This window comes from Somniosus microcephalus, chromosome 2, assembly GCF_052327205.1.
Source record: "Somniosus microcephalus isolate GS21.2 chromosome 2, FLI_Smic_1.0, whole genome shotgun sequence".
Taxonomy (NCBI): domain Eukaryota; kingdom Metazoa; phylum Chordata; class Chondrichthyes; order Squaliformes; family Somniosidae; genus Somniosus; species Somniosus microcephalus.
Genome location: NC_140988.1, coordinates 136274095 through 136287468, shown reverse-complemented (window position 1 = coordinate 136287468; position 13374 = coordinate 136274095). Strand labels below are relative to the sequence as shown.

Below are 13374 nucleotides of genomic sequence, written 5' to 3'. Positions count from 1 at the left end.
CAAGCTGCTGATGGTGTAAGCATGCACATCTTACTTCACCCCACCCCTCCCACCACAACCCGGCCTTTGCACCTTTCTCCTTTCAGCCCTTTCTCCTTTCTCCTGGGCTATCAGCCCAGCCTGCCCCTGACATTGTCGAGGAGGAGAGTGATGGAGAAGAGGCACCGTCACTCGATTTGACACTCCCAGGCACCAGCTCAGAAAATGGCACTGCGCATAATTAAGAGGGTAGTATAGAGGCGGGATCTGCACATGGTGAGTCATCAGGCACGAGTGGGCTACAGCCAGGTAAGGGGGGAAGGGTAGCTTGGTAGCCAGCTCCCCGGAAGATGAGTTCGCGCACGAGTTCTAATGCACAGGACTCAGATGATGACTTTGATGGGGCGTCCTTCAGAGGAATGTTGATGGGCATGCACACAGAAATGCTTGATGCAATGGCAAGCCTGCCAGAGAGCCTCTTGTCAGTGTCATGGAGCATGGTGGAGTCCGGCTCCAACATTGCACGGGTCTTGGCGCGGTGCTTGGAGCTGATGTTTTCCAGATGGGCAACTCCATTAGGACACTTGTGGACCCAACCATGATGTTGGGCATGATGGGTGATGTCACAGCTTCCATTGCAGCATAAGCGGAAGCAACTCAACGTCTGAGTGCTGCAGTGGAAGCTCAGACTGCCGTCATGCAGGGTCAGTTTGCTGCCACGCAAGTTCAGACTGCTGCCATTATGGCTGGGTTTGCGAGTGTGGAAATGGGCTTGCAGGGTCTCATAGCTGTCCAGCAATCTGTGCACTAACAGATGGCTAGGAATGCTGAGGCGCCACCCTGGGAGGTGGCAGTGGCTTTGTGGAGCAAGAACCTGCTGTCCTCTCTCAGGATGACAGCATTTATACTCGCACCGCTGCTACTCTGTCAGTGCCCTTGCTACTGCCTGTCAGCCAGCCAGCCCAGACTACTGCCACCCGTGTCGAGGTGTTGCAGTCTACAGCCGGGCCTTCTAGGCCCAGAGTTGCTCGTCGTCATCCTGCAAGGCCATCTGCAGTCTCCCCCACGGAAAGTCAGCAGCCTTCCACCAGCTGTGCTGCAGCCACTGGGGTAACACTGGGTAGGAGCAGTAGAGTAGGCAAAGGAACACGAAAGACAGACACTAAGGGAATGCACAATGGTGATTAGTTGACATGTGCAGTTTGCATTGATTCATTTATAAAGTATGTTTGGAATGTTTGTTTTGTGGTGGCTCTCATGTCAACTGCAATGTTCTGTGACAGAGGAATGTTAAGGTGGGGAAGTGGTGAGCAATGAGGGATCTGGGGTTTCATTCAGGTGAACCGGATTCTGATGAGGCACTCATGGACAGCCCATCCGGAACGGGGATCTGCTGCCTGCCTCCACCCTTCCTCCTCTACCTCCTCCTCCTCCTGAGGTGGTCATAGAACCATTGGTGGCAAGGGCTGCGCCTTCATGATGACCAAGTTGTGGAGCATGCAGCAGACCACAACGAAATGGGACACCCACTCCACCATGTACCAGAGTGCTCCCCCTGAGTGGTCAAGGCAGCATGGCTCTTATTATATCCATGCTGGCTACGAGTGGTGGGGTTGCGGAGGGGAGTCATGAGCCAGGTGTAGAGCAGATACCCCTTGTCTCCGAGCAGCCACCCTCAGATTTGACGTGGTGGCTGGAAAGTTGTTGGCACACCGGACTGCCGCAGGATGAAGGCATCATGACTGCTGTCAGAATACCGGGCATTCACCATGATGATGTGCTGGGCATGGTCGCACACCAAAACTGTTCATTAAGTGAGTGGTAGCCTTTGCGGTTGCGGTACATCTCAGGATTAATATGCGATGCCAACAAAGCCACGTGTGTGCAGTCGATGGCGCCCTGCACCATAGGGAAAATGTGCACTCTTCCTGCTTCTCTCTGTTCAGAGAGAAGACAATGTAGTCCCTTCTCCTGGTGTAGAGAGCCTCTGTGACCTCCCGGATTCAGCAATGGATGGCAAACTGTGAGATGTTAGCTATGTCTCCTGCTCCAGACTGGAAGGATCCAGTGGCGAAAAATTTGGGGGCCACAGTTGTAGTGTATGTAACGTTCCACCTTTAAGAGAACTATTTTAAGGGTTGCACTACTTTCTCTTGGCTACTGTATACTGTAATACCGGTGGTGACCACACCGGTATATAAGTGCTGTGTAAGGATTTATTGGGCAGATTCGCCCTGACCTTCGAATAGTAAAGTCCTGTTAAAGTTACTCTTGTAGTCTGTGTATTAATTCGCCATATAACACACAGACTTTACAGTGGCGACGAGTTCGATCTTACCCTGCGGCAGCGATACATCCGAAGCAGTTAACGAGCGTCGAGAAGAGGCATCCGCCCTCGTCGTTCTGCTGAGAGAAGACTCGAGTCTGCAGAGCAAGGAAGAAGGAAGAATTCAGACACGAAGCCTTCCATCAGCAACAGGCAGTGATCGTCCCTTCTGTCACGGTGGTGAGTGAGCCGATCAGCCACGAGAAGCAAGTCGGCCACGTTGACTGTGAGTAGGGGGGAAATAAAAAGAAACGGAGGATAAGGGCGGTGAACTCGACCACGGTCGGGGGAAAGGAGCCGGACAGAAGTCGGGGCCAGAGACGCTGAGACTGGGGCAGCGTAGGGCACGGAAGCCGCGGTACAAGCGGGAACGCAGCCGGTGTGAGAGACCGGGCTACAAGCGGGCTGGGAGACGCAACAGCGTCGGGAGACAGCTCGACCGCGACCGGCGAAAAAGGCCGGGCAGCTACCGAGGCCGCGAGGCGCTGCGACCGGGATCGTAAGGCGCGGGAAGAAATAAATAAATAAAACCGCGGAGAACTCAGCCGCAGCCAGGGGAGGAAAGGACCAGACTGCGAGAGGGCTGGGGAGGCGCGATTGAAAGCCGCTGAGGGAGAGACAGAGCCCGAGCGAGCGGGAGAGCTTCAGAATAAACTGAAGCCGGCGCGCAGGCTGCGAAACCCGAAAGCCAGCGGTCGTCGCCCGAGGGCAAAGCTTACCCCCCGCCAGAGGAAGACAAGCGCGGGAAACCGCCATCCTCGGAGGCGGGGTAGAAGATAAGCGCGGGAAACCGCCATTTTTGAAAAAAAAAGTTAAAAAGTAAAGAAAAATTTCGTTGTTGTTCTCAGAAAGATTGTGAAGATGCCTAAGCGTGGTAACATCAACGATTTCGATTCCGATGTGGAAGATTGGGCCACGTATGGAGAACGCATCGAGATATATTGTAAGGTCAATAAGATAGCAAATTATGATAAAGCTCTAACCTTACTAAACTCAATGGGTGCGAAGACATACGGGCTATTGAAGCATCTTCTATCACCAGCTAAACCGGCGGATCAGTCTTTCGCTAATATTGTTGCTGTCCTGAAGGATCATTTGAACCCCACACCGCTGATGTTAGCGGAACGATCTAAATTTTACGTGAGAACGCAACTAAAAGAGGAAAGCAACGCGGAGTACTTGGTTGAACTGCGTAGGCTAGCAAAATACTGTCAGTTTGGGGAAAATATGACAGAGGCACTGAGAGACAAGTTCGTGTGTGGGATGTCGAAGGAAGAAACACAAAAGCGACTGCTCGAAGAGAACGATCTTACACTTGATAAGGCTGTCCTTATTGCAGCATCGCACGAAGCCGCAGCGAGAGGCACGGCTGAGATGCAGCTGAAGACAGCGGTACTCAGCGTGGATCAAATGACTTCGGGTACAACGAAATGTTATCGTTGTGGGAAGACAACACACGACCAGAACCAATGCTGGTTTAAAAACCAGGAATGTAGAAAATGTGGCAAGCTTGGTCACATAGCTAAAGTATGCCGGTCAGGAAAGAAGACCAGCAACAATAAGTCACCGAAGAAGAAGTACAGAAAGGTACATAAGGTGACTGTGAAGAGTTCAGATGAACAGAATTCGGATTCAGACTCCAACAGCAAGGAACTGGGTAGTCTGAGGATTCACAATGTGAGTAAGGAAACTGACCGACAAACTATCTGGGTCACACTACAGATTGCAAAAGTCCAAGTGAAGATGGAAGTGGACACCGGATCAGCGTTGACGGTCATGAATAAGCAAGATTACAAAAAGTTATTCAAACATATTCCCCTACGGGATACGGAGATAGTATTGCAGACATACACGGGGCATAAAGTATACCCCATCGGAAAGATAAAAGCCAAGGTGAGACACAAGGGCAAAGAACACCAAGGAATGGCCATATATGTACTACCCGAGGGAGGTCCACCACTTCTGGGGCGGGAGTGGATCAGGAAAATAAAGATAGACTGGCACTCCCTAAACACAATGATGGTAGATTCCGGAAAGAAAGATGTCAAACCTGAACGATTGTCCAGAATATTGGACGAGGCTAAAGAGGTATTCCAGCAGGGACTGGGAATACTGAGAGGAATTAAGGCAAAAATCAAGATTGCAGAACATGCAAGCCCCAAATTTTTCAAAGCCAGATCGGTACCTTACGCGATACGACCTGCTGTGGAGGCAGAACTGGAAGAGCTTGAACGTTCAGGGGTACTGTTTAAGGTGGACTGGAGTGAGTGGGCCACGCCCATTGTTCCCGTCATGAAGCCTTCGTCGAGTAACAAGCCAGGGGGACTGGGAAAGGTCCGCATCTGCGGAGACTTCAAGATCACAGTTAATCCGGTGCTTCACACGGTACAATACCCGCTTCCGCGGATTGAGGATATCTTTGCTTTATTGTCTGGTGGGAAACACTTCACCAAGATAGACCTGGCGCAAGCATACTTACAGATGGAAGTCAAGGAAGAGTCGCGCCAGTATCTCACAATCAACACGCACAGAGGCTTGTATCGATATAATAGACTGGTTTTTGGAGTGGCTTCGGCTCCAGCAATTTGGCAGAGGGCCATGGAGCAGGTCTTACAGGGTATTCCAAGCACTCAGTGTTACTTGGACGATATCCTGATTACGGGAGAGGACGAGGAGGAACACCTCACAAATTTGAAACTGGTGCTCACCAGGTTGAAGGAATATGGCCTTCGAGCTAACCGCCAGAAATGTGAGTTCTTCCAGAAACGGATCTCGTACTGTGGTCATGTCATTGACCAAAAGGGCCTGCACAAGTCACCTGAAAAGATCGAAGCTGTCGTGAAGGCCCCCGCTCCGGAAAATGTATCACAGTTGAGGTCGTTTCTGGGGTTGATTAACTATTACCATAAGTTTCTGCCAAATCTATCCACGGTGCTGCACCCGCTGAATGCTCTGTTGCGGAGAGAAGTACCATGGAAGTGGAGCGAGGACTGTAAGAAGGCCTTCCGCAAAAGCAAGGCATTGATCACCTCTGAGGAAGTGTTGGCTCACTTCAATCCAACGCTACCTCTTCGTCTAGCTTGTGATGCTTCCCCTTATGGTATTGGAGCAGTACTCTCACACAAGTTGCCAAATGGCTCGGAAAGGCCAGTCGCATTTGCATCCCGATCATTGACCTCCGCTGAGCGCAATTATGCTCAGATAGATAGGGAGGCTCTCAGCCTTGTGTGGGGAGTAAAGAAATTCAATCATTACCTGCAGGGCAAGAAGTTTACATTGCTGACAGACCACCAGCCGTTGGTATCCATATTCAACCCTAACAAGGTCGTTTCCACTATGACAGCGCAAAGGCTACAGAGGTGGTCCGTGTTACTAGGGGCACACCAATATGACATCGAATACAAAAGGTCCAAACAGCATGGAAATGCTGATGGGTTATCACGCTTACCGTTGCCAGTGGTAGAAGAGGCGACTACAGTGGACCCAGTGGAGATGTTCCACTCAACCATAGTGGAATGTCTACCAGTAACAAATTCTATGATCGAAAAGGAAACAAGAAATGACCCGACTCTCTCACGAGTCTACGATTTAACGGTGGAGGGATGGCCAGCACATGGCGAACCAATGTTGCCAGCATTTTCGCAAAGAAGAGAACAGCTGTCAGTGTGCCGAGGAACCTTGATGTGTGGATCTAGAGTGGTGATTCCACCCAAACTCCAGCATAAAGTGCTAAAGGAGCTTCATGAGGGGCATCTGGGTGGAGTGAAAATGAAGAACCTAGCCAGAGCGTTTGTGTGGTGGCCAGGTATTGATGGAGACATCGAAGAAATAACCAAGAGCTGTCTAGGATGCCAGAAGGTCCAAAACGCCCCACCACAAGCTCCTCTGCATCCATGGGAGTGGCCCTCATCTCCATGGCAAAGGGTACATATCGACTTTGCTGGTCCATTTATGGACTCAATGTTTTTAATCGCGGTGGATGCACACTCCAAGTGGCCGGAGGTAATAAAGATGTCCTCCACCACCACGGAAAAAACCATCACAGTATTAAGGACCATATTTGCCAGGAATGGGCTGCCGGAACAGATCTGTTCTGATAATGGACCGCAATTTGTGTCCGAAGAATTCAGGAAGTTCTTAAAAAGCAATGGGGTTAAGCACTACACGTCCGCCCCATACCATCCCGCCACCAATGGATTAGCTGAAAGGTTTGTCCAGACCTTCAAGAAGGCCATAAAGGCCATGGGTAATGAAGACATAAATCTACAACATAAGGTAGATAACTTCTTGTTGGCGTACAGGAATGCCACACATGCGGTCACAAACCAAACTCCCGCCATGATGTTTTGCAATAGAAGACTAAGATGCCGGCTGGATTTGATTAAGCCAAACGTCAGAAGGGACGTAGAGAACCGGCAATTTCAAGGCATGAATGAAAGGCCAACTAGAACCTTCCAGATAGGTCAACAAGTTTTGGCCCGGGACTACCGTACCGAGAAATGGCAGCCTGGAACTATTGGAAAAAGGCTAGGACCGCTGATGTATACCGTGGACATTGGTGAAAGCATAATAAGGCGCCATGTTGACCAGATCATAGAGTCATCCACAAAGGGCCAACCTACTCCACAACTCTCTACGCCTAATGTTGAAGCAGAGATACCCAGAGCATCTACCTCCGATCCGGTAATACTGGAATCAGATGAACCTGACACTGTCCTTCAAGCAGAATCGACCTTGCCAGAAGAACCTACTACACCACCGAAAACTACTACACCACCAAGGCGTTATCCGGACAGAGTCAGGAAGCCTCCAGAGAGACTGAATCTGTGAACTGTTTTACATAAAGTTGTATATATGTTATGATGTTATATTAATGGGAATATATATATACTGTTAACCTAAAAAGGGAGGATTGTAGTGTATGTAACGTTCCACCTTTAAGAGAACTATTTTAAGGGTTGCACTACTTTCTCTTGGCTACTGTATACTGTAATACCGGTGGTGACCACACCGGTATATAAGTGCTGTGTAAGGGTTTATTGGGCAGATTCGCCCTGACCTTCGAATAGTAAAGTCCTGTTAAAGTTACTCTTGTAGTCTGTGTATTAATTCGCCATATAACACACAGGCCTAGAAATTGAGTTGACGCCACGCCAGGGCTTTAGCGCCGGAAATTTAGCGGCGGCGCTAATTCCCTTGCACGCGCCAAAAATTCAGTAGCGCCGCGCCCAGACAGCTGCCGGCACTACTGGCGGGTGTGAGTGCCTCCCAATGGGCGCTGAGTGCCGCATTGCGGCGCTAATCCGGCGCTGCGGCACCCGATGCAGTGCAGCAGGCTGGGGAAGTGCAGGCCTCCTCCTCCCGTTAAGGAGGCGCTGCCTTCACCCGATCGCTGGCCGTTTGATTTTTTCAAAAATGAGCCCAGCACCTCGGACAAGTGCCGGGCTTGCAGGCCAGACGCATCTGTTCCGCGGGGGGGGGGTGGAGGAGTCCGGGGAGGGAGGTGCGGGCAGGCGGCCGGCGGGAAAGCGGCCGGCCGCCGCGCGACCTTAATGCGCCGGCGCTAACTTGTGTAAGACTCGGTTGCCAGAGTCTTAGTTGCGGCTGCCACGGGCGAGGCGGCCGCAACTGAATTTCGGCGTTCGGGCGCGTTGCCACGGCAACCGGGATGCTGCGCACACCGATGACGTCATCGGTGCCGGCGCAGCGCAACTGGCTAACGCCGATGGCAGCGCCGAAGTGAATTTCAGAAAAGGCTATCATTGCGGCGCTAGGCCCTCTAGCGCCGCAAAATGGGCGCTAACCCTACTGAATTTTCAGCCCACAGACTTTACAACGGTGACCTTGAGGGCCACTGGCAGTGCCGTCGTCACCCTGCTCTGAGGCTGCAGGTCTGGTTGTAGGCGGTGGCTGAGTTCTGTGACCACCTCCTTGGTGAAGCGGAGCCTTCTAATACACTGCTCCTCGCTTAAGTGCAGGTAGGAGAAGTGCTGTCGGAGGATCCTAGGTGGGTAAGGCCTCCTGCTGAGAGCCCTCTTGCCCCTCCTCCTCTTCCCTCTGTGAGCAGCTTGTCCTCTTCTTTGCTGCCTCTGCAATCTCCCTGTCATACTCCAGCATGAGGGTGACTGCAAGTGGAGCCCCCTTGACTGGGAGCAAGTGGTGTGAGCAGTACCCTTTAAATCAGAAGCAAGGCATCCTCCACTTGCAGCACCACTCCCTGTCACCTCAACAACTTTAACTAATTGTAGAAAGCTCCAAACAGTTGCACAAACTTACACAGAGCCAGTAGAAATCAAAAAGCAAGTTACCTGCAAGTTGTTGATGATCCCTTTAAATAGCGCTGGTGGAGGGCCCTTCCTGCTGCTAAATGCATGTTCAGCTGTTCATGATTTGGAGAGGGCGTTGAATGGAGTGGCGACATCGAAAATGGCAGGTCATGCATCAAATCAGCATTGCACATTGATTGACATCATAATCTGCCCCATTACCATTTTTCTAGCGAGCACAGGCAATGGCTGCGCTGCCGAGCTGCATAAAATGGCAGTTACCACGGGACCATTGGAAGTGGGCGGAAGTGAGGTGGCAGCCATTTTTTCTCTGAAATCGGCCTTCTCAGATGGCACTAAGGTGCCGAATTTCATGGCCCATGATTGAAAGCTGGTGACTGAATATGAGGTACATTTTCCTCTTCACTGTGCCTGGGAAATTTATGTTCCCCAGACTGAAAGAAGAGGAAAAAGAGGACATCAGGTCTCCTCCTCCTTGGTGTCCTGCTGGAATTCCCAAAGGCTTTCCCAGTGTTATCAGTGGGCCTGTGCCTGTAGTAGGCCAAGCATTCTCATTTTAATAAGGTGTGAGAGGATATTCTCAGCCCTCTGCCTCCTTTTGCTCTGACTATGACCATTGGCTGCCACAGTGAAGGGCACCTGGTACAAGGGCTTTTCTCAGGATCCCCATAGACCAAGAAGCAAATGAGAGATTGTTGAAAATCACCACATAGGAATACCCTGCTTCCCCGGGCTGGGCCTGGCCTGGAGCTGGAAAATCACAGGTTTCTCTTTGATTACAGGTGCACCGTGCTGCAGGTAATACAATATTACAAGGGCTTAGGGGTGAATTTTTGTAGGGTTTCTTTAGGGAAGTGGGAGAACCTCTGCAGAAATTCATCACCTTAATGTGGTCTCCAGTACCTGCCAAGCCTGGGTTCGAATCAGGAAGAAGGGGTCAATCTTGAAGAGAACCGTGAAGATAAGGCAACCCAAAAATACCCTGCTGTGCCAAGTATGCGTGCCACTAGCTGTTTCCTCTCAACCTGTTACAACTGTACTGTTGTCCATGCAAAGCACTCAGACAACCTAACAACTCTTTCGGTGATGTCCATAAAAGAACAGATGGCCCTGATATTCCTATAATGTTTCCACATATTTCTTCCTCTATCTCCTTTCTGCTGTTTGGTGCTCTGTAATATACTTCCTACCCTGCTTATTCCATAATGTCAACCAAATAGACTCAGTTTTGCACCATCCCTTATATTAGCCCTGGGTAGAATTTCCACAAGGCTCTGTCAATCACTTGCAATATGGAAGATGATTAGCAGAAAGCCCGTTTTTGGTGTTCACGCCATTTCTCTGGGGCTTCCAGCAATCACTCGTCGCAGTTATGGTGGGAGGTTGGGAGTCACATTTGTAAAAAAAACGGTTTGATGGGGATGGAGAAGTATTTTTATTTTTTATTCAACCAATAATTCTTCTTAAAGAGGAGATTCCATTTTAAATTTTGAATTGCAGCAGGGTATTCAGCAGATGCAAAAATTGGTCCTCATTTTGCCCGTTTCTCAAGCATGAAACAGGGACAATAAGGTCGAATTACGTAGGGTGCTATCCCGTGCCCACAGGGCATCTGAAATATATTCGATGCCACATTAGCTTGGGAGGCATCCCTGACAGCCACCTTAAAGAAGCATTAGCCCCTTTACATATGCTAATGAGGGGCCTAACACGTGCTTAAGGACCCCCCTTTGAAATTCATCAGAGACTGAACAGAGTATGTGCCAGACATGTTCCGCTCAATTCTCTGTGTTCTTCTGTGGCCTAATCAGCGGCTATCAACCAAACGGTGAGATTTTCATTTCTAACTGACCTTAATGAGGAGCCAGGAGGAGCATTCCTGCTCCTTCTGGTTCCACAGCAATGCTGCAGGCTACTGCCTGTCCGCACTCAACTCTTCGCCCCTTCCCCACCGCCCCCAGGACCTACCTAAGAGCTGCTGCGAGTGCCACATCTGCAGCAAACTGGCAAACTGCATGTGGATGCCCGATTGGCACCTGCAGCTCACCAGAATTATTCAGGTGAGGCCCAGTTTTGGACAAGCCTCAGACCTCCGGCTCTTGGTGACGCTCCCAGCGCACTGACCATTTTGCACCCTAAAACGGGCCTAAACAAATGTCGCCTCCCACCAAACACTGTGAATTTCTTTAATGAAGAGGTGTAAATTCTTTTTCTAGCAGGGATCAAAGACTCTACTTAAACTTCTGAAATAGTGTTGTAAATTCACTGCTAACTAATTCTTGAGTTTTAATGACTGGGTTATAATGATGGTAGAGTGCTTTCTTCATCAATTATTCATCACCATGGGGGATATTTGTCAAAAATGTCAACAAATTCTGAGAAATAATGGTTAAGCTGCCAGCCTTGTAAGGAGCGGAAAAAGGCCACAAAAATCCTGACGTAAGGCTAAGAGATGATTTATCAGACACCAGCCTAACTGAACTTTGCACCTCAACTGGTACAATACTAAAATTGTGTGAGAATATTTATTTTAGGTTCTTGCACTCTGTACCTAACTTCAATTTGGATAACTTAATCAAATTCGACTACAAAGTATACATTTTTTGCAAACAGTGTAGAATAACTAGAATAACTTCTTCATGCAAATATTTCTAAAACGTCCAGAATAAATCCTGACAGCCGAATCAGTTGTTGAATAATCTCATCATCAAGAGTACTAAACCCTGTCGTGCAATTATGAAGTTGTTATTATACGGTAATATAGTTCAAGCTTCTGCATGAATTGCCCTGCAGGGTTTTTTTAATGTTGCAACTACACAAAAGATTCGCTAGGTGTCACACTTCTAGAACTTTTGTTTTTTCCACTTTCTCAATAGTGTAGCTTGGTAATTATCTCCAACTTTTTGGATCACTAGTTAGCCCATTTAACCAGATTGCTTTAAAAAAAGCTGTTAATGATGTCCTATGCATCACACTGGCATTGAACACTAAAACAGTTCATGATTAAATCTAAGATCACATTTATAGGCTACAAAATTTAAATAAAAGATTTGGTAATGTTTCCTCCTGATTTTTTAACAGTAATTCAAACATTGTTAATAAAGATAGAAATACTAGAATTTCAAGTTCCTTATTAACAAATTATAAAGTACAAAGAATTTCATTATATTTTATCTAATATAAAAACAACAGAGTAAACACATACAACAGCACAAATCATCATGCTGGTTTAAAATCAAATACATTTCCATTCTTATGATTGTATCTTTCAAATAAAGGACTTTAGCACAGTGCAGCAACCCATAGATTTTACATCACTGGAACTGTTCAAGCACTGCAAAACCAAGCCAGGTTGCAAAAAAATATATAATACTGAAAAATATTATTTACCAATAAATAATGCAGTAAATCTTCAATCCAATCCAGTAGATCCATCAGTTTATTGCATTATTTTAACTTTTTGACCATCTGTGATGCATTACACTATAGGGTAGAATGAGTTTTGCATCTTATTCTGCTGTCACTTTCAAACACAAATTTTGCTATTAAGCAAAAGTTTAAATATAGACTAATGAACATAAATACTACTCCCGCCCTCTTGAATGCTGGTATTTTCCCCTAAAGTTGAACAATGTGCTGTCAATTAATGTTCGGCAATGCGTTTCATGCTATTTAACTGGTGTGATTTAATCAAAAGCAGATCCACACAGCTGCCCAGTGTAAGATTCAATATTCATTCACCTACACCAAAAAATAAAAAAACAGCCCACAGGCTATAATCTCTTCTTTAATAAGACGTAACAGGAAGCCTCTTTTAAGATTATAGCTGATAATACTATTTTCATCTTAGTCAACTTTTAGAAGTAATCTACTTTCATTGCTTCACTGTAAGAGAATTCCTTCTGGTGGGAAATGAGACGATTTTATCAGGGTCCGACTGTTAGACTTTTATGATCAGTTGCCTTATCGGATGAATTCTGAAATTTATGATTTGGTGTTCACTACAGGATTCAGAATCAGATTGTCTTTGAATGCGGAAGAATGGCTCACAGTTACACTTTGATAACCTTTGCAAAAAAATTCCAAAGGAAAACTACGTAGTTGTTTTTCATTCTGTGAATCCCACAGATTTTAAGAAAAGTTTATGCTAAATGTACACAGTCTCAAAATTATTACCCAATTCCAGCAACTATATTGAAAGCATTCCAGGATGTTACATTGGAATATTTTGCCTTTGGTGAACATTATGTGCATCTCAATTAAATCATTCTGCTTACCTTTGAGACCTGTAAAGGCTGCTTCTGCTCTTTGCCACCTTGCAGTCTGAAACCCCAGGGTGCTCCACCATCGATTGCAACACAGACATAATCCCCAATGCCCATGGAGGTGAATCTTTATAGAGCTTCCTCCCTGTAGTGCTGGTGAACTGCTAAGATGGAGCGTGGGTCAGATTGAAGCTGCTTTCTAGGTTGGAGATACAGCTCAGTGTGTCTGAGGAGAGGCAGTCACTCAACAGTTACCAACCACTTACAGCACCACAGAACAACGTACGTCAGAAGCAGCAGCTCAGCCCCATCCAAAGAAAGTTATCCAGAAAGCTGTGCACACACGAGACACACTGCAGCAAACCAGTGACCAGCTCAAGATAAACAAGAGGAGGAAATGTAAGGGGAAAAACTGAGAGCAGTTACTATTTCCAAACAGAGGGCAGCCCTGCCCATCCAGAAATAAACTCCTCCCACATCATAAAAACACACAAAGCAGTTCAGTTGAAACCCACTG

General features: G+C 47.6%; 1 protein-coding gene across 3 annotated transcripts in view; it reads right to left on the bottom strand.

Moving 5' to 3' along the window:
• The window catches only part of LOC147122966 (synaptopodin-2-like), a 155134-nt gene extending 141977 nt beyond the window's left edge, over positions 1-13157 (bottom strand). The window contains exon 1 of one of the 3 annotated variants that reach the window (XM_085962836.1): positions 12870-13157. In XM_085962836.1, the coding sequence (XP_085818962.1) occupies positions 12870-12974 (105 nt within the window). In that variant the 5' untranslated portion in view covers positions 12975-13157. The remainder of the gene's footprint in view (positions 1-12869) is intronic. The other 2 variants (XM_085962817.1, XM_085962827.1) reach the window with 2 other exon arrangements.
• Positions 13158-13374: the final 217 nt, after the last annotated feature.